At 35.4% G+C, this 20,056-nt stretch overlaps 1 protein-coding gene across 4 annotated transcripts in view; it reads right to left on the bottom strand.

Moving 5' to 3' along the window:
- The window catches only part of LOC150102889 (inactive tyrosine-protein kinase RYK-like), a 378,596-nt gene that overhangs the window by 157,196 nt on the left and 201,344 nt on the right, over window positions 1-20,056 (bottom strand). For all 4 annotated transcript variants that reach the window (XM_090397499.1, XM_090397500.1, XM_090397502.1 and 1 more), the window contains one exon: window positions 17,895-18,041. In XM_090397499.1, the coding sequence (XP_090253625.1) occupies window positions 17,895-18,041 (147 nt within the window). The remainder of the gene's footprint in view (window positions 1-17,894; window positions 18,042-20,056) is intronic.

The raw sequence follows: 20,056 nt of genomic DNA, 5'->3' as shown, positions 1-20,056 counted from the left end.
CTATCAGAGAGACAGCATAGCCGAGAGAAATCACATGGCCTCACATCTGTCAGTCACCTGATGAGTTTCAAGTTGATTAGGTCACCTGCTGACTTTGTATATACAATTTTTGTATACCTATGTTTGCATCATTGTCATGAAAATCGTACATGGTGATCTTGTGACTTCAGATCTGATCTTTTTCAAAACATCATAACAGGAGACAAATCTTAGGTATACGGTTATGATCCTGAGACCAAGATTCAGAGTTCACGATGGAAAATACATAGCTTACCTCAGCCAAAGAATGCACACCAATGGAAATCCAATGTCAAATTCTTGTTTATTGTCTTTTTTGATCTGGAAGGGATTGTGTGGGTGGAGTTTGTACTTAAAGGGACTACAATCAACTCTGAATATTATAAAGGAGTGCTGGAACATTTGTGGAATGATGAGCATCAAAAAACACAAAAGTGGGCAAAGGGTTTCGTGTTGCATCGTGACAATGCTCCATGCCATACATCTCTTATTTAACAGTTCTTGTTTCCAAAGTTGAAATCGATGATGAAAGGAAAGTTTTTTGAACCAATACAAGAAACTGAAACAGCCAAGACAATGCACCTAACTGTTTAAAAGATTGGCTGAAATGATGGGACATTTCAGCCACTTATCTTGCCATAAGTGTGTGGCAAGTTAAGGAGAGAGAGAGGGAGATTATTAACCTAAATACAAATATAAATTAAACTTTCTTGAAGTCTAACATTACTGTACTTTTTGATCATACCTCGTCTATTGTTTATGGTGTTTATAATATACAGAGTCATCTGGTATAGTATTTTGTGGAATCACCTGTTGACTTTTGTTATTTCTATAAATGCATGCAAACAGTCTAGAAACACTCACGAGTTACAACATTATGAATAACTAACACGATAGGTTCCAGTTTATAAAGTAGAAAATGATCATTATCTAACCATTCTCCGATACATTTTGCTCAAGAACAAACCAAACAAGGAATTCTATGCGTTCACAGAAAAGCATCTCATGAATCACTATCGATATGTACATAGTGATGCATGTAGTTTGTGATTCATTTTACATGAATCGTTACTACAGCTAGCCAAAGAGACAACAATCATCAAGAGTCTCGCATGCAGGACCTGGTGACCACTGCATAGTAAAGAGCTTGCTGATGAATCACACTTTCTGAAAGATATATTCTGCAACAACAGACACACAGGGAAAGAAAGAGACACTCAGTGCTTGCCACATACTATCCAGAAGATCCACACAACAACTAGGAAAGGAAAAAGCGCATCACCTTACTGCAGAGTAATGAAATCTCTCTGCTAGGATGAAATTAAGGAAATGTTCTCTAAATTATCTTGGAGTATGCAGCATCTAATTTTATCATAGAGTTAACAATTTAGTTAACTGATCATAAAATTGGGAGACAATTTGCATCTGCACACATGATATTATATGTAGGATATCCCAGGCTATTATACATATCACGTGTTATTTATTTTCATGGTATTGATGACAACACAGAATGATAAGAAAATAGTATTTATTAACTTATTTGCTGTTATTTCGCTGATATTATATCCGGCATCTTAAGAGTACAAAGTTTGTCACAGTATGCGAAACAACACTTTGGTATAGCAGTGGGACTAGATTAAAAAAATTGACACCTAATATATGGCACCTAATTAGAACTTTGTTCCTCGTGTTGTCCATTACAATTTTTTTAAACTAGTCCCACTGTTGTACCAATCTGCTGTTGTTTCGCATACTGTGACAAACTCTTTTTGTGCTCTGAAGATGTTGGATATAATACAAGTGAAATATCAGCAAATAAGTTAATAAATATGATTTTCTTTTTATTCTGCGTTGTTATTAATACCGTGAAAATAAATAACATGTAGTGCGAACACATAAGCCTTTCCACGCATTTGAGAATACATATCACTTGTTCTCTATTAATCTATTAGCCATTTTTTAACTCATTAAGACTGAGTGTTCACCCACCTTTATATTCAAAAGAAAAATATCTTTAATTTACCAAAGAGAAAACCAAATACAGCTAGGTTGTGATTAATGTGAGTTTGAATAATGCAATATTTAATTTAGTGCGAATTGCACAATAATACCAGGTCATGTTTAATGCAAACCAAAATTCAGTTAATGAAAGGCTAGTGCACTCACAGTTCAGGTTTACTCAGTTACTGTTAGGATTTTAGATACTGCCACTTAGACTGCACACTGGTTTTTGCAATTTGTTTTAATAATTTTTAAGAAGTATCCTTAACACAATGGACAAAAGGAAGAATCCTTCACATAATTATACTATGGGCACAAAAAAGAAGAGGCTCATTATTACATCAAAGCAAAACCTTGATGTGATTATACAACATGAATGTGGTCATAGCAACTCTAAAAGTAGGATGAGATGTTAAAATGGCTGAATGCTATGGTATGGAATATTTTAAAGCATGCAGGGGAAATAAAATAAAAAGGTAAAGTTGCATCAACGTTTTATGGTTTGCAAACATCTACAAGGAAAAGAAGTGTTGCAATGATAGAGTATTTTTTTTAACTGTATGAATTGGGGATTGCAGTCAAAAATGCATTCCCTTGCCATCCAGATAAAAGCTGTAAATCTGGTTAAAAGAGTGAAAGGGAAAAAATAAATAAAACAATGAAGCAGAAAAAACAAGTGTTAGGTAATTTGATTCATTTAAAAATTGACTTCAGCTGCATAATGTTAAGATTACCAGTGAGGTGACCAGTGCAAATGAGGATGCAGCATCTAAATATCCTGATGTTAAAAATAAAAAAAAAATCAAAGATAGTGGATACAGTAATTAACAAATATTTAATGTGGATGAAACTGGTTTATTCTGGAAAACAATAATAATAAGATTAGTTTAATCCTTTATCCAAGAGTGAGCAAACAAAGTTTGCGCCTGAAAGTATCTTCAGGACTGGGTTAAGGTGGTACAACACCAGGGCAACTCGTTGCAAAGGTGGAGCAAGCTACCAACACTCCATCTCAGTATCTCCTATAATGCAAAACACATCTCCTTGCGGATATGTCTAATGTTATGCATTAAGGGAAGGGCCACTACCCAGACTAGTTTCGACCTTTATTGAGGTCTCTTCAGTGGGAGCCAGGCCCAAGTAGAGATACCAGGCAGAAGCATTAGCAGGTCATCTCTACCTATAGGAGTTGCCAAATGGTGTGCCACCCTTTTTTTTAATAAATTACTCTGGATTTAGAGAAAGATGTTGAAAGTTTATTTTTCACTTGGTTAGAGTATAATAAGATTAGTTTAATCCTTTATCGAAGTGTGAGGAAACAAAGTTTGCACCTGAAAGTATCTTCAGGACTGGGTTAAGGTGGTACAACACCAGGGTAACTCGTTGCAAAGGTGGAGCAAGCTACCAACACTCCTATCTCAGTATCTCATACAATGCAAAACACATCTCCTTGCGGATATGTCTATAGGTAGAGATGACCTGCTAATGCTTCTGCCTGGTATCTCTACTTGGGCCTGGCTCCCACTGAAGAGACCTCAATAAAGGTCGAAACTAGTCTGGGTAGTGGCCCTTCCCTTAATGCATAACATTAGACATATCCGCAAGGAGATATGTTTTGCATTATAGGAGATACTGAGATAGGAGCGTTGGTATCTTGTTCCACCTTTGCAACGAGTTTCCCTGGTGTTGTACCACCTTAACCCAGTCCTGAAGATACTTTCAAGCGCACACTTTGTTTGCTCACACTTGGATAAAGGATTAAACTAATCTTATTATACTCTAACCAAGTGAAAAATAAACCTGGAAAACGATACCTTCCAGAATTTAGATTTTATTACACTGCTAAAATATTCTGAAAAACAATAAAAATGTTTTCATCAGTGTAAGCATACCTTCAGGAATGATATTTTGATTTTTTTTTCCCCTCACTATAACTACTCTGTGACTTTGTTAACAATAAATTTAAATTTTATAAGTATATTCTTTTCATCATTTACTGTAATGTTTCATTAAAAAACATAAAAACTTATGTTTAAAAATTTTTGATTGCTTATTTCCATTGAGCTGGAATCACTACAACATTTTACGTATAATTATAAGTTCAAATATTGCGACCAATTCATGGGATTCATTATCTGTCCTAATCACAACCTACCTGTATACAACAACCAATATATTCTTTGGATCATAACATGTAACTAAATGGAAACATCTTCTCTTTAATTATATAATATCACCATTTTTTATCCTTTCTAGACAATATTCTGAGATTTTAGTCTCTTGCATCCTACAAAACTTTTATTGAATTTGCACAGAATAAAAACAAACACAAAAACTGCTTCTTCCTGTATAAGAGCAATATAAATTACTCAAATTCTTATTACATCCTAAAAATCACAGAATATGAAGAAAGTATAACTTTGTTCATCCAAAACAACATTTGAATAACTTCATTCACTTTTTATGTGAAAGTGTCATTGAATAAATTACATAAACCATACCAACAGTTTCAAATTATCATTAAAAAAAAAAAAAAATTAGAATATTTAAGTAGAATACAATCAGGAATATATATAAAGTAGAAAAAGCTATCAAAAACAGCGAAGGGAAGATACCAACATTTCTGATTGAATATCATCTACCCCAGCTGCCTGTGGGAAGGCAGCTGGGGTAGATGATATTCAATCAGAAATGCTCAAATATGGAGGCATAAAAGTTTTATAATGGCTATTCTGCATAATTCAGAAAGTCTGATCAGAGGGTCAAATTCCAGATAATTGAATAAAGCTCTTTATAATATCCATCTATAAAAAAGGGAAATAAAACATTGTGAGAATTACAGAATTTTCCTATTGAGTGGTCCTTAAGATTTATGCAAGCACACTGGGAGGAAAGGCTAAGAAAAATTGTGGAAATTTGGAGAATAACAAGCTAGGATCAGACCAAACAGAGATTATCAGGATCAGATTTTCACTTTAAGACAAATAGTTGAGAAATCATGGAAATATAACATGGATCTATATTGAAGTTTTGTAGATCTAGAAAATACCTATGACAAGATGCCAAGAGAAAAGCTGTTCAAAATTTTATAATTATATGGCATAAATTTGGAAATTATATTGAGCAAATACATAATCTCTAATTCTAATGTCACTCTATTATAAAACATCAATAAATTATGAACACAGAACCCACCTTTTGCATACTGCCCACCATAGAGTATTGTGTTCTCATACACTTATTGCAGGAATTTTCAACTTTTACAATACTTTAACTACTTTAACTACCACTCCTGAGATATTAATTAGTCTGTAATTTGCTACTTTATTTTGGAGTCACCTGTATGTAATGGAATTATCTTAATCTCTTTCCGCTCCTTTGGAAAGAGATTAGAGACAGCCTCTCAGATGCCCTCTCAGAGTCGGGCTTAGACTGAACAATTTCATTAATAGCTCTGCCAATTCTCTTGCACATTCATGTAGCACATTGGCCAACATGCCATTTAGTCCTTCCGATCTATTCACATTAACATTTTATATGTAATCACCTCCTGTTTATCTGCTCAATTCCAACATCAGACTCTGTCACATCAACAACTGTAAAATCTCCACCTGGATGATACACCTTTGCAAAGTGGTCACTCAGCAAATCAACTATTTCTTTTAGTTCTGTCACATTGCTACCATCACCATTGATTGGCAACTTCCTTCCATAGTTATTCTTCCTCTTACTTGTTACATAACAGAATAACTATTTTGGATTTATTTTGGCCTATATGTTGTATTTGATATTCTACTTTACTTACCTGATTTATCATTACTCAGTAATATCTAACATACTGTATTGCACTGTCAACAGGAAGCTAGTAATGATGTAATGCCTTTCTTAACATACTAATCACCTTCTTGCTTGCAGTTTTTGCTGCTCATGAATATGCTGATCAACTTTTTCTGTATATTCTTTCCACAATGTTTTCATTTTTTAAGTTCTTGCATTATATACCTACTCATCCACTTAACCCCAAATTGGTTTATGCTGATTTTCTGATTGTGGGTATGAAGTTTGATACTGCTTCTCTCAAACAACCTCTGACCACTTCCCACGTACTACTGACATTCTTTCCTTGCAGCATCTCAAGTCATGGCACTGCTCCAAGATGCCTCCTAAGTCTGTCATAATTACCAGATTCTAGTTCAACATAAACCCTTTCGTTACATGTTCATGCACTTTCAAACTTCTGGTCCTCTCCATGACGTGTTTCAGGTAACTATCCCTTAGCAACTGTATAACTTCCATTATGTATTAGGTGCCTTCCCTCTCTCCAATCAATGTCGCCATAGTTGAAGTCTCTAATAGTAATTGCTTGGTCTGCACTCATTGTGCTGATCTGCGAATACATGCCAGTTTGTACATCTTTCCATGGACAAACTGGTCTATAGCAGCAACCAACAACATACTTTGTCCTAATGGCCTCTAATCTTGCACCAGATAGTCTCAAATGAATCTCCTCCACACCTAAAATCCTCTTTAACTTCTACTTTTGTTGGCTGAAGTTCTTCGTGTATCATCAGCAATACCCCACCATCTATTCCTATTCCTCCTATTCTCCCTGAAAATACAATACCCTCTACACTCTATAGCCATATTATTTACTATCAACCAGGTCTCACTAATGCCTATAATTTTTGGTCAAGCTATGCTGACCAATGCCAACTCCTCTCCTTTATTTCTGATACTTCTGGCATTCGTGTATATTCATTTCCACATTTCCTTTGACCCACAGTTACCCCTGTGTAATGTCACTACCAACCCATTTGGATTTGAAACTTACAAACCACATTCACCACTGCATAATCTTTTCTGTACAGACATCACTTGTCTCAGGGCTGGCTGAACCCACATTTGACTGCATTCCCCTTCTCCCATTAAATATGTCTAATTTCCTTGAGTTTGTATTTCTAACCTCTCACAACACTCTCTCCAAACATTACCTTCAAAACCGTTTAAATGCAGTCCATCAGACATATATAAGTACTTTTGTCCATCAAATTCACTCCATACATATATTAACTGCACTATTCCTCCTGAACAATCTTCATTGACTCATTTGCAATTATGGCCATTTTCAATTTACTCCTGTCATACCAATGCAGCAGACTCACAATCCTTACTTTCTCTCTCTCTCTCTCTCTCTTTTTTTTTTTTAAATCAGCAACTTTTTTTCATATCTTCTCACCTGCATTGCATATTTCTCACCTTTCATAAATTTCATTTGTACCAGCCAAAACAATGAATTTTTTCACTTCTCCCCTCTGCAAACTAACAGCCTCACCAACATCCTGCATCTTTGCATGATTTTGTCACTTGCATCATATTAAGTACACCTCTTATCACCAAATCTCCATATAATAACTTAGCCTTAATCCAGTTCTTTTTTCATTCACTTTTTCTTTCATTCCTTACTGCTGTACCACATGACAATCATTTCTCCAGTCAGTCTAACTCACATTTTGCCCTGTGAAGGATACCACATAAGCACACTATTTTATTCCTTTAACTGTCACCTCATTATCCCCATTACCTTCAGCTACTTCTTTCATGCTCTCATTCATATTTTACACAGTATCATTCACTCCTTCCATATTCTCTCTCTCTCTCTCTCTCTCTCTCTCTTTCTCTCTAACACTTTTGCTATCTTGCCTTACATCATTAATACTAGTTACATCATTCACTTTTCCACATTGCTTGCATGGCACTCACACACAGAACATTTCTGACACACTCCCACTTCGCTCTCACTTTCATAGCATAAACCATTCACTCTTGGTAATGAATATGTAAAACACATTCTACATCATATGAAATCCCTCATGTTGAACTCAGTAGCCTTAGCCACCATTTTCCTCGTACACCTGACCATGAAAAACACTTTCTGAATGATATCACATATTAAATTTCATAAATAAAATTCAAACACACACAACTTTGCAGTCTAAAGTTACATAAAATAAAGGCAAAAATAATGACTAAAATTGCTAATATTCACTAAAATAAAATACAAATCTTTAATTAATGTGCAGCACCACTTCCAGCAAGAAGTACATTAGCGCACCCAATAATATAATGATATCGTATATTATAGCATCAAAGTTCATAAGTCAGAATACAGATATTACTGGGTCAATCTCTATTTGAAGAATAAAGTTTCACTGAGTTTCAAAAATAGCTCATCAGTTTACTTCAGCTGAATAAACAATTCCTATGTGGATGAACAACAATAACAAACGTATGCTCTTTACTACATAAAACTTAATTTTTTAATCTATTTCCTTTTCCATTTCTATTCTTCAATTATGTATCCTTGAATATTTTCTAACTTCTTTATCTACTAACAAACTGTTCATATACCAGTACATTTATCCAATTCGTTGCGAAAACAACTAATGATTAACAAATAAAAAGAAATTTTTTCTCATTTTGTATCTGGTAATAGCAATTCTAATATTAACTTGTTTTAAACTGATCCATGCCCTACATAATTTTCCACATTTCTTTAAAGATAGCATTTCTTGGTATACAGAGGAAATCCCTGGAGCATGTGGATTCTATATTCCTATAACAACATATATATTGGCCAAATGGGAAGAGATTTTGAAAAAAATCTCTAAAATGAACACGAGTTACATCAAACATGAAATAAAATAAAAGTGGCCTCACTTCCCACATTTTCATAGAACATCATGAAATGAATAGACAATCTGCCTTGAGCATTCCTTTACAAGATATCCTTTAAAGTAACATGATCAGATGGCATAAACAGCAAATAGGGCATTACAATAATGAAAACTGAAAGTGCTATGCAACTTTGCCACTCCATTACTAGTTATCATATAAAAGCCTCGCACATTATACAAACAATAAACAGTGTATGCTTTATATGTTAAAAATATATGATTGTAGCTAAACCACATTAACACTATCTGTTTCAAAAAACAACAGCTCATAGGTGTTCTCAGATCTTTTTTGTATATTATCTAGTATGTTCATCTTCCTGAAGAAAAGTATCAGACAGTACACAGAAAAAAACATGCAGAAGCTTATTTGTACAACAAATTATGATTAAATACCACTATTATATAGCTCGTGCTACTTATTGTCCTCGCAGTTTAAGTCAGAGATCTGAAAAATTCTCAAGGGAGTTTGGTTTAATTAGGTATACAGTGGAAGCAACTCAGGCTATGATATGAGGACAGTGTATTATATATGTTAACTTTGTGTGTTCTAATGACTGGTTTTGTCTGCTTTGCAGGATGAAAAATCTGAATTTATGGAAGAAAAAACCCTGCCACCTCTGTATGTGACTGGCTAACTCACCTTCAACTGAAAAATTGAAAAAGGTTATTTGTGTCCTAGACAGACTTCGAACCCAGGTCTTTCTAACCAAAGGGCATTGTTGAAACTGACTGCCTTATAGAGGCTCAACTCTAGGGAGTAGAATGAGGGCAGAATATTTTCACTGCCTAAAGAAGGTTCCAAGATGAGGAAGCAAATTAGACTAATCTGTATCTCTAGGATGGCATACAGTTTGTTCATTTAAAAGTATAAGAAAAAAATATTCAGGAATGGGTGAACGTATATTTGATGCTATGTGGGACAGCATGGCTTTGCGAAAGGTGGGTTTTTCAATAATTCCAAAAACATATTTGCCTTAATTTACAAATAAAGAAAATGGCTACATAATGATACTGATTAGATATCAAAGGCATTACAAATACTGCATGAAACTCTATCCATTAATAGACATGGACCTGGTGATAAGATGATAGCTAATGGACAGACAGTGAATAGTATATATGGTGGCACTGAATTAATGAGAAGACAAGTGACCACCACGGCTCTGTACTAGGCCATCTGATGTTCAATTTGTGTATTAATGATATATGTTTGATTTTAGGGTAAATATCCAGTTGTTTTGTATCATTGGAAAACTGTTGATAGGACAAGAGATAAAGATGATACAAGAGATCCTGCAGGATGATTTAAATTGATAGATATAGTACACAGCTTACAATCTTATCAATCTCACAGAACTGGATTAAAATATTGTGTGTACTACATCAACAGAACTAGGCTCATCAGTTTCTGGCAGGAAACTGATGAGGCTAGGAAGCTGAAGGTAATGATAGAGTCGAAGTTCAAAGGATCATTTGGAAGCTGAAGATTTCTCAAATGGTATAAAGGATTATGTGTTATCAGTTCATGTTTCATTTATTTTAATGGTTTTAATTCACAACACAAGAATAATAAAAAAAACAATTAATATTTATATAACTTCTTTGATTATATTTCACTTGTGCTATACCCAGCACCTTCAGAGCACAAAGAACAGTTTGTCACATCATAAGAACAGCAACAATTAGTTAACAGTGGGTGGCTTTATAAAGTGACCATGAACAAACTGAAACCGTTTATGAAAAGCCACCCAGAAGTTATGGAGCACCAAAAATTCACATATGAAATATACTCACTATGCCCAACTGTTAATAGTATAAACAGTCCTACATACAACCTGCTAAACATTTGGCTAAATTATTAGATCCTCCCTCCCCTGCTAGGTAATACTTCCTCATAAAAAGCATATTAAAAAAACTATAATTTAAAAAGTTCAGACATAATGAGTTTCAATATTACTTCTCTATTCGCCACTGTACTATTAACTAAGACCCTTAATTTGTGTTTTGAATAGCTTTTCTCTTGGCACCTTGTCATATGCCTTTTCCGGATCGTCAAAACTTAAATACAGATCTTTGTTATATTCCAATAATTTCTCAACTATCTGTCGTAAAGTGAAAATGTGATGCTGACAGCCTCTGTTTGGCTGAATCCAGCTTGTTCTTCACCAAGCTTCCCTTTAACAATCCTTTTCAACTGTTTCTCAAGTATATTTGCATAAACCATACCAGGAACACTCAGTAGGGGAAATACCTCTGTATTTCCCCTACTGAGTGTTCTCACATTCGGTTTTATTTTCCTTTTTGTATATGGGTATTATGTGGGCTCTACTCCAATCATCTGGAATTCGTCCCTCTGGCCAGGCCTTCTGAACTATGCAGTGCTGACACTATAAGACTTTTAACCTCCATACTTAAGCATTTCTGGTCGAATATCATCTACTCCCTCTACCTTTCCACATTTCAAGCTTTTGATGGCTTTTTCTACTTCAAGAATGGATATGTATCCCTGGCTGCATGTCTGTTAGAGTGATTTTAACCACTGGGCTGTCATCACAGCTTGTTTCATTTAGCAATTTTTCAAAGTAATTACTCCATACATCAAGGATATCTCGATGTTCGATGTATGGAGTAATTACTCCATGCATCAAGATATCCTTGATGTATGGAGTAATTCATATTACTCCATGCATTTAGGTTTGCACGCTTCTCCATTTCTGAGCTTTTACAGCAACCCTCCAGAATATCTTGCCACCTTCTTGATATTTATTTTCTATGTTCTTACCAAAGTCTTCCCATGACTTTTGTTTAGCTAGTTTTACACAGAAAAAGCTTTCTTACATTTGTCTCTGTATTCTCTAAGAGCACAAGAAGACTTATTCGCCAGGAATGTTCGATATGCTTTCTTCTTTTCCTTCACTGCCTCTTTAACTTCTTGTGTACACTATGGAGTTCTGATTTTTCTATCCTTGCAGACAATCTCACCATTTGCCTTTCTGGCTGAATCAACAATTTTTTTCAGGATTTGTTGCTGATTCTCCAAGGTTTGGGTACTGTTCTCAAACGCTTTCATTTTTTCTTGAATAATGCTTGTGTATTTTAGTCTACAGTTCACATCTGAGAGCTGCTCAAATTTTATTCACTTTAAAACTGCCTTACATGTTCTTATTTTTGATAAGAAATTCAGTTTTATCCTGCTCAAGATTAAATTGTGATCTCTTCCAATTTCAAACCTTCTGTACACTCTAGTATCCTGCAACAGTGAAAAGACAACACTACCAACAATAACATAGTAAATAAGACTTTTCTTATCCCTTACCTCTTTTGTCCATTTGAATTTTGTAGACATTTTTACGTTGGAACATTGAATTAGTAATAACCAGTCCATGTCCTGAGCAGAAATTCAACAGATATATGCCATAATTATTAGGTTTGCTCTTTTGTCCTAATTTTCCCAAAATATTTTTGTATGTCTGACAATCATTTCCTACTCTGCTATTTAGATCTCCAACAAGGACCAATTTTTCCTTTTTCATTGTGTCAGTTACTTTCTCTAAACATAAAGCCTCAAAAAATTCCTCCACTTCTACCATAGTAGAACCTTTTGTGGGACCATTTCACAAATATGTCTCATAGTCCAGTTCTCCATTTTGATATTTGCCCACATCGCTCTACTTGAGACTGGATTTATACAAGATGGATGGCCTGCATTTGAATGGATTTGCAGAGACTGGAAATAGTGTTGCTGAATGAAGTGAAAATGGATGTGCAGAACTAGGAAAACTAGAACTACCAATGGGGGGGGGGGATTTGCAGACATCAGTGAGACAGTTGAGTATAAGAATGTATATAATGTACCCAAGCCAGTATTAAGGACAAGAAATTGGAATGGGATAGTCAGAATAACGCATCAAGATTGGAGTGGGACAAAGGGACCTCTGCATTTCATGTATACTAATGCTAGGAGTATTAGGAACAAGAAAAGAAGAATTTTTGGCCTATTGATTGGCTCTTCCTGGCCACAGGTTATTGGAGAGTATTAGAGCGCAAAAACAGAGGGTGAAAGAATTGATAGTTGTGGCAGGTACGAATGAATTAAAAGGAGATAAATTTTTTATGAGAGAGGACTTGAAAGTATTGTTAAAGGTAGCGAAAGAAAAGAGTGGCAGAGATAGGATGGTAAGTCTGTTCCCGTGGTATGACAGAGAGGAGTTTAGAAGGAGGGCCATAATTACAAATGACTTCATGCGCAGGTTATGCGGACGGTGTAGTGTGGAATTCTTGGATGTGGGAATGAGCTTGTTGGGTGAAAGGATTTATACAAGATGGATGGCCTGCATTTGAATGGATTTGGTGTGTGGAGAATGGAAAAAGTGTTGCTGAATGAAGTGAAAATGGATGTGCAGAACCAGAGAAACTAGAACTACAAGGAGGGGGGTGGAGAAAGTGGATATGCGGACATCAGTGAGACAGTTAAGTGTAAAAATGTATATAATGTACATGAGCCAGTACTAAATACAAGAAATCGGAATGGGATAGTTAGAATAACGCATCAAGATAGGGGTGGGACAAAGGGACCTCTGCATTTCATGTATACTAATGCCAGGAGTATTAGGAACAAGAAGGAAGAATTTTTGGCCTTTATTGGCTCTTCCTGGCCACAGGTTATTGGCATTAGTGAAACATGACTGACGGAAGATGGTATAGTTAGTGAGATAGAATATGTAGGTTATAGTGTTTTTAGGAGGGACAGAGAGAATAAAATGTGGGCAGGGGTGTTATTGATGATAGCTGATGAACTGCAGCCAAGGAGAATTGAAGTTGTATTAGAGGATAGAAAAAGAGAAAAAGAGCTCATTTGAGGCTAATTGGTGTGAGATTGAGACTGGCAGAACAAAATATACAGTTGGGTGCTGCTATAGCACCCAACTGTATATGGAGGGTAATTATTATGGGGGATTTCAACTATGGTAACTGTGAATGGAAGGAGCAGAGGACACATGTGAGGAAGGAAATGGATTTTATTCAATTATTAAGGGATAACTATCTGAGACAGCATGTAATTGAAAATACTAGGGGTTTGAGAGTGCTTGACCTGGTAATAGCATCTGAGAATTTGACTGTAATGAATATGACCATGTTGCCACCTATTGGTGAGAGTGATCATAAGGTCTTGACCTGGGAGGTGGCTAAAGGTGTGGAATTTTCGATTAAGACAGGGTATATGTGGAATTACCATGCTGGCAGGTATGACAAGCTTAGGAGATTGCTTGGATCAGTGCCAAAGCATGTAAAACTGCAAGGGCTGGATGTCGATAGAGAATGGGAAGTGGTCAAGGAGCATTTACAGGAGGTTATGGCTGATTGTACACCTAGGGTCCGAATAGTAAAACAAGTAGGGTTTTATTATGGATGAATAACACCATTAAGCTTGAGCTGCAAAAAAAGAAATAACTGTGGAGGGAATTTAAAGAGAAAGGTGACCTGCAGGCACTCGAACAGTATAAAGCGCAGGCCAGAAGGGTAACGAGTGTGGTAAAAAAAAAAAAAGCAAAAGCGGATTATGAAAGGAAACTAGCTACGCAAGCTAAAGAGAATCCCAAACAGTTCTTCCAATATGCTGCAAGCAAAAAAAAAAAAAAAACTGTACATGACAGAATGATTTTAAGGAATGCCAATGGTAAGGAGGTCACTGAATCAGTCGATATAGTGGAATTACTGAGTGAGCACTTTGCAAGAGTATATCATCCAGGTGGTGACATTGTAAAAATTATGGAACCATTAGTTTATACGGGAATTGTGATGAATGAAGTGGAGGTGAATAGTCTATTACAGAACCTTAATGGGAATACATCTGTGGGATTGGATGATATACCAGCACGGGTCTTATGTGAAGCGGTTAAAGAATTATCAGTGCCCTTGACCATGTTGTTTAATCTGAGTCTCGGGTCTGGTTTAGTCCCGAAGGTATGGAAAGAGGGGAAAATAGTTCCACTGCATAAAGGAGGATCCAAGACTACTGTTCCAAATTACCGACCAATCAGCATATCAGGAGTCGTTGTCAAGGTCTTGGAGAAAGTAGTCAAGGGAAAAATACAGGAATGGATTGATGAAAATGAGATACTGTATGGAGGGGGGGGGGGGGACAACATGGCTTTGTGAAGGGTAGATCATGCCTCAGTAACTTGCTCAAGTTTTATAACACAGTGACGGCTGAACTGGATAAGGATAATGGATTTACAGTGATACTGATGGACCTGGCTAAGGCATTTGACAGGATACCACATGGAATTTTAATCCGTAAACTGCAACATATGGGAATGGATATAGGGTTGGTGAGATGGATAAGTAGGTGGTTGATGGAGAGATATCAGAGAGTAGTTTATTCAGGAGTAGAGTCTAAAAGACGGCCTGTGACTAGTGGTGTGCCACAGGATTCTGTTCTTGGACCACTGCTTTTTAATTTGTTCATTAACGATATAGGGAAGGATCTAAGAGAAACAGTTCATTTGTTTGCTGATGATGCAAAGTTGGGAAGGGCAATAGTGAATGCAGACGATGTCAAAATCTTGCAGAACACCTTGGATAGATTGGAGTTCTGGGCTAAGGAGAATGGATGTCAATTTAATGTGACAAAATGTAATGGTTATGCATAGGTTATGCATTTTGGGGTGAAAAGATTAGCAGCAGCAGTATACCACATTGGTGGAACTGTACTCCAGGAGATTGATGAGGCCAGGGACTTGGCAGTGTTGGTGGATAGGGAGATGAAGTTTAGGGGGCACATTGCAAAAGTGGCTAAATCAGCTCATCAATTTACTTGGTTGTTGAAAAATGCTTTGACAAGCAGAGACAAGCAAGTTATTGTACCTCTCTACCGAGCCTTGATAAGACCTCATCTCGACTACTGTGCCCAGATTTGGTCACCAAGGTTTTTTCTTGATGGGGAGGAGGTGGAGAGGATCCAGAGCCGAGTGACTATGGTGTAGCGGGTCTATGGAATGAACCATATGAGAACAGGTTGAAGATTTGTGGGTTGCAGAAATTAGTTGATAGGTGGAAAAGGGGAGATATTATTGAGACATTCAAATTGCTAAAGGGTTTCTATAGGATTAATTCAGAGGATATTTTTGAGATCAGGACTGGTGGTGGGAGAAGTAGGTGGACACCTATGGAAGCTGGGCAAGTGTGGTTAGCAAGGGTGTTAGAGCTGGGTTCTTTACTTTTAGAGTGGTAAATGAGTGGAATAAGCTGCCAGAGTCTGTTGTGGGTGCTATGACGGTGAGTGAGTTATAGGCAAGGTATGATAGATACTGTGAGAATGTCGTATAGTTGTGTGGACATGATGTGTTTAGGGACCCCCTTGATGAGTCTAAGGACTCCCTGGAGTCACCGGTAATAATGATAATTATACTATGGCTACTCCTTTTCCCTGATTGTTATTGCTTGAATATAACTTTTTATTTATTGCTTAAAAAGATCTCACCAGTTTTTGTCTATTTTGTTTCAATCACCGCAATTATGTCAATCTGGTACTTATTTAATTCTTCTGCTAGTTCCCTTTCTTTGTCATTCAGGCTTCTTATGTTGATAGTACCAATCTTTAACTCTGGTGATGTTGAATTGGCGTGTGCTTTCAGATTTGTTCCAGTAGCTGACTTTTCGCTGTTCACCCTGGCTCCCTGGTGAAAACAATGGGGGCTTTGTTTAACCGGGCAATGCCCCAGCCAGCATGAAATTTTGTCATGTTGTATCATCATTTTCTATATTGGTTTAAGCCAATAAGAATACAATTTGGTCGGCTAAATCCCAAATTGCCAGCCTATCCTCGTTCATTCGCTATCCAGGTAGATACCCAACAGGGTAAACTATGAGAAGGTGAGGATTGGACATTAGCTCAGAAGCCCTGGTCGGTTCTCCACATTCCTTTAAAGGCTATGTGGAGGTCTCCTCTCAGTTATACAGCTTTGATCCTTAAGCACTATAAGATAGAAATATAAGATCTGATAATGTTGGAGTCTTGACAGGTAACAGACTGATTTGGATGAAAATTGTAGATAGGAAGTTAGTAATGATGTAAATTTTTCATGTAGCACTATAATATCCTGTGCAGCTCTTGAGGATACATGGCAGGAATTTGATGATGATGAGCTGCCATGATCCTTTTGGACTCATTATAGAGGTTTTGGTATAATAATAATCAGGTTTTATTTCTTCATTTTGCTTTGCTAAAGTTCACTGTATTATGGAGCTTATATTTTCACATAAAAAATTTGAATTGATTCAATTAGTGCATGGTTATCCACAAAAAGAAATGTGTTCCTTCTTTGAGTAAGAAAAATACAAAAATAAAATAAAAAGAACTAGGTTTATATTTCATCATCATTTTATGCAATACATAAAAATACATATCTAATATTTTTATTAGTTTTCTCTAAGAAACCTTCAGATGACTGAAGTTGTCTTGAAAGAAATCAAATCAATTAAAATTATCAGGCACACGAAAAAAAACAAAATCATATTAGTGAGAGAGAGATCTATATTAAGATGAATATAGAAAGCAAAATGTTGTTGAAAAGTTTATAAAATACAACATCATATTATACACTATTTTAAAATCTTTTTACTCCAGATAATATAATAGAATAGTTTTGTTTCAGATGAATGTGAGATTATATTTCTCTAGAACAAACAGGTTTTGTATATATATATACCAAGCAGAGTACAACTAGGTATTTATCAAAAAAGTAACACTGTAGTAATGTTCTTGATGCCAAATTGGGAAAAGAAAGATCATTTCATATTCGATTCTTAAAGCTGACTTTCCCCCCATCCCCTAAGTTTCTCATTTCAACTAAGTTTTTGTCATTGGTTAATTGATTTTGGGTTCTTCCAAGAAGCATTTTTTCTTCTGGAAACTCAGATGTTAAATCCTATAAATTCAAAAAATGAGCCATAGAACATAATATGGCAGGTGTTGCTTGCCTGCCATATTCTTATCACTTTTCTGTCAATTTTGGGCAAATAGCAGATTCCTAAAGAATGGAATATTCTGAGATCCATATAAATATTATTTCATTTTATTTTTTATGAATTTCAAAAAAACAACAATTATTACACTATTAATTATTTCATACTTGCCTTCCTGAAGTTTTTCTTTAAAGGAAAGATTTTTTCTTTCCACAGTAATTTCTTTCAATAATTCTGAAAATTCAGACGTTTTTAAGTCAATAACATCACATAATGTTACAGGAGGAACAGAAGCAATTCTTCGAATACTAGAATAGCCTGCAATACAATAAATATGAATAATATTTTATAGGGATTAACTTTACATCTAAGAGAAAAACCGAAGATGCTATTATTTATTGTTTGTGAAATAAAGGGCAAATTCTTACTTCTTAGCTGTTAATTCTTGTAGATAAACTAATATGTTAGTTATACATAGCTTTCAATTTTTTTAAGGAAATGACAACTTATACTAGAATATTAATTAAAAACTTTAATTAATACCTTCCTGTATTTCGGCAATATTACATTGCCATCTTCAGGGATCACAAAACAATGATATGTGCATGCAAGCACTAACTTCAGCAAATGAGGCTGAAGAAATGCAACTTAAGTCAGTCCTAGAGTCCTAAAGATGCCCCCTAGCAGGCTATATTGGTTTGTGTTGCCAGTTGAGCTGATATTCTTAGAATGCAAGCTTCTCAGATTTGTGGCAGTCTCATGCACACAGATTTGGTGAGGTTTGGGGAGTTTTTCAGAGCTGAGGCAGATTCAAGGATTAATCTTACATGGGAATAACATGGGAATTTTCCCAGAAATAACAGCACATTAAGCATTTTAAAACATTTTAAAGATACATGGATATTCAGAAGAAATTCTAGAGAAAAAGTAGTTACAACAGGTTAGTGACATAACACGATATATGTAATGAAATTAACTGTAGTAGTACAATTATACATCAAGACCAAGATGCAATGAAAGAGCCACAGCATATCAGATAAATAAAACCTGCAGCTTCAGTGACCAACAGAATTGCAAGAGTAAAAACAATCAAAATCTGAACCCCTAGGAAAACTGATTTTTTTTTTCTCCTAGTACATTAAATTACACATTAAAAACACCTTTTTTGTGATAAAAATATTTTGTGAATATGATATATACCAACAGAAAGCTATTGCATGTATACAACCATGTTGTCCATTACACTTACGATCACCTTTTCTTCACGACAATCACTTTTCAAGTCATTATAATGCAAAACTAAATATTTACCTAACCTAGATAAATGTATCAGTGGCAAATGGCTGATAATATATGTAATGCATTTCTGTCATTAATTCGACATGTAATAAGACACACAGTATCTGGACTGCTTGAATTAAATCATATTTATTCTCTGCTTTCTAACAGGAGAAAATATTTTAACTACCAATATCAGTCTTTACGTGCTAACCAATTAAATCATTGCTGGTTAGACCAGTCAGAAACAACTGCAGCTTTAATTAGAATTTGCAGAATAATTTTTATTTTCATCATGTTTTTCCCATCTACTAATTCATTATCAGCTTACAAATTTTTTATATCTTTTTTTTTTATTATTATTTGGGGGGGGGGGGGGTATGATAATCAATTTCGATATCATGCAATAATAAAAAGTGATTGGGTGGAGAATTATTCTCATCCAGCAACAAAAACCTGATGTTATGTGATATAGACTCAAAGCCCTGCATGAAGGTGACATCACTAAATGTCATTTTGTATCAATGTCATTAAAAAAAAACTTTTAAAAGTGGTGTGCAGTCATCATGTCGTGGAAAAATTTCTCCTCAGGGCAGTAGTAGGTCCATGTTGCTTTAAAAAAATTAGAGGGAATGTTGATCATGAGAGATGGGGTTACCAGAGATCAGTCAGTTTATAATGACTGCAGTGGTTACCTCAAGAAATCCATAAGAATATGAGGTAAGTCTTTCACCAGTTGCTGGGAAGGAGGGAAGAAATGGTAAGCGCTTCTTTTTGATCTAAACAACTGCAGCTATTATTCTAGATTTCAATGAAAAATTTGAAGTTCCCATTTTATATTTACCACTCTCAATTTTCAAGTAGATTGCTGTGAAAATTAATATAAAATTTTTGTTTAATGATCTTGAATAAATTCAAGGTGGTGAATGACATTATACACAGTTCAAACACTAGATTTACACTTCATGGAATCAATTTATTCATCTGAATTGCAATTTCCATTAGTCAGAAATCTCAAGAAACCCCAAAAAATATAGGTATATCATGTGTAATCA

Source organism: Typopeltis vanoorti, chromosome 9 (assembly GCF_054136105.1).
Source record: "Typopeltis vanoorti isolate ZY-2024b chromosome 9, IOZ_Tvanoo_1.0, whole genome shotgun sequence".
In the NCBI taxonomy this organism is placed as follows: Eukaryota; Metazoa; Arthropoda; class Arachnida; order Uropygi; family Thelyphonidae; genus Typopeltis; species Typopeltis vanoorti.
The sequence above is the reverse complement of the archived record's forward strand: the minus strand, read 5'-3'. Positions and strand labels throughout refer to the sequence as shown.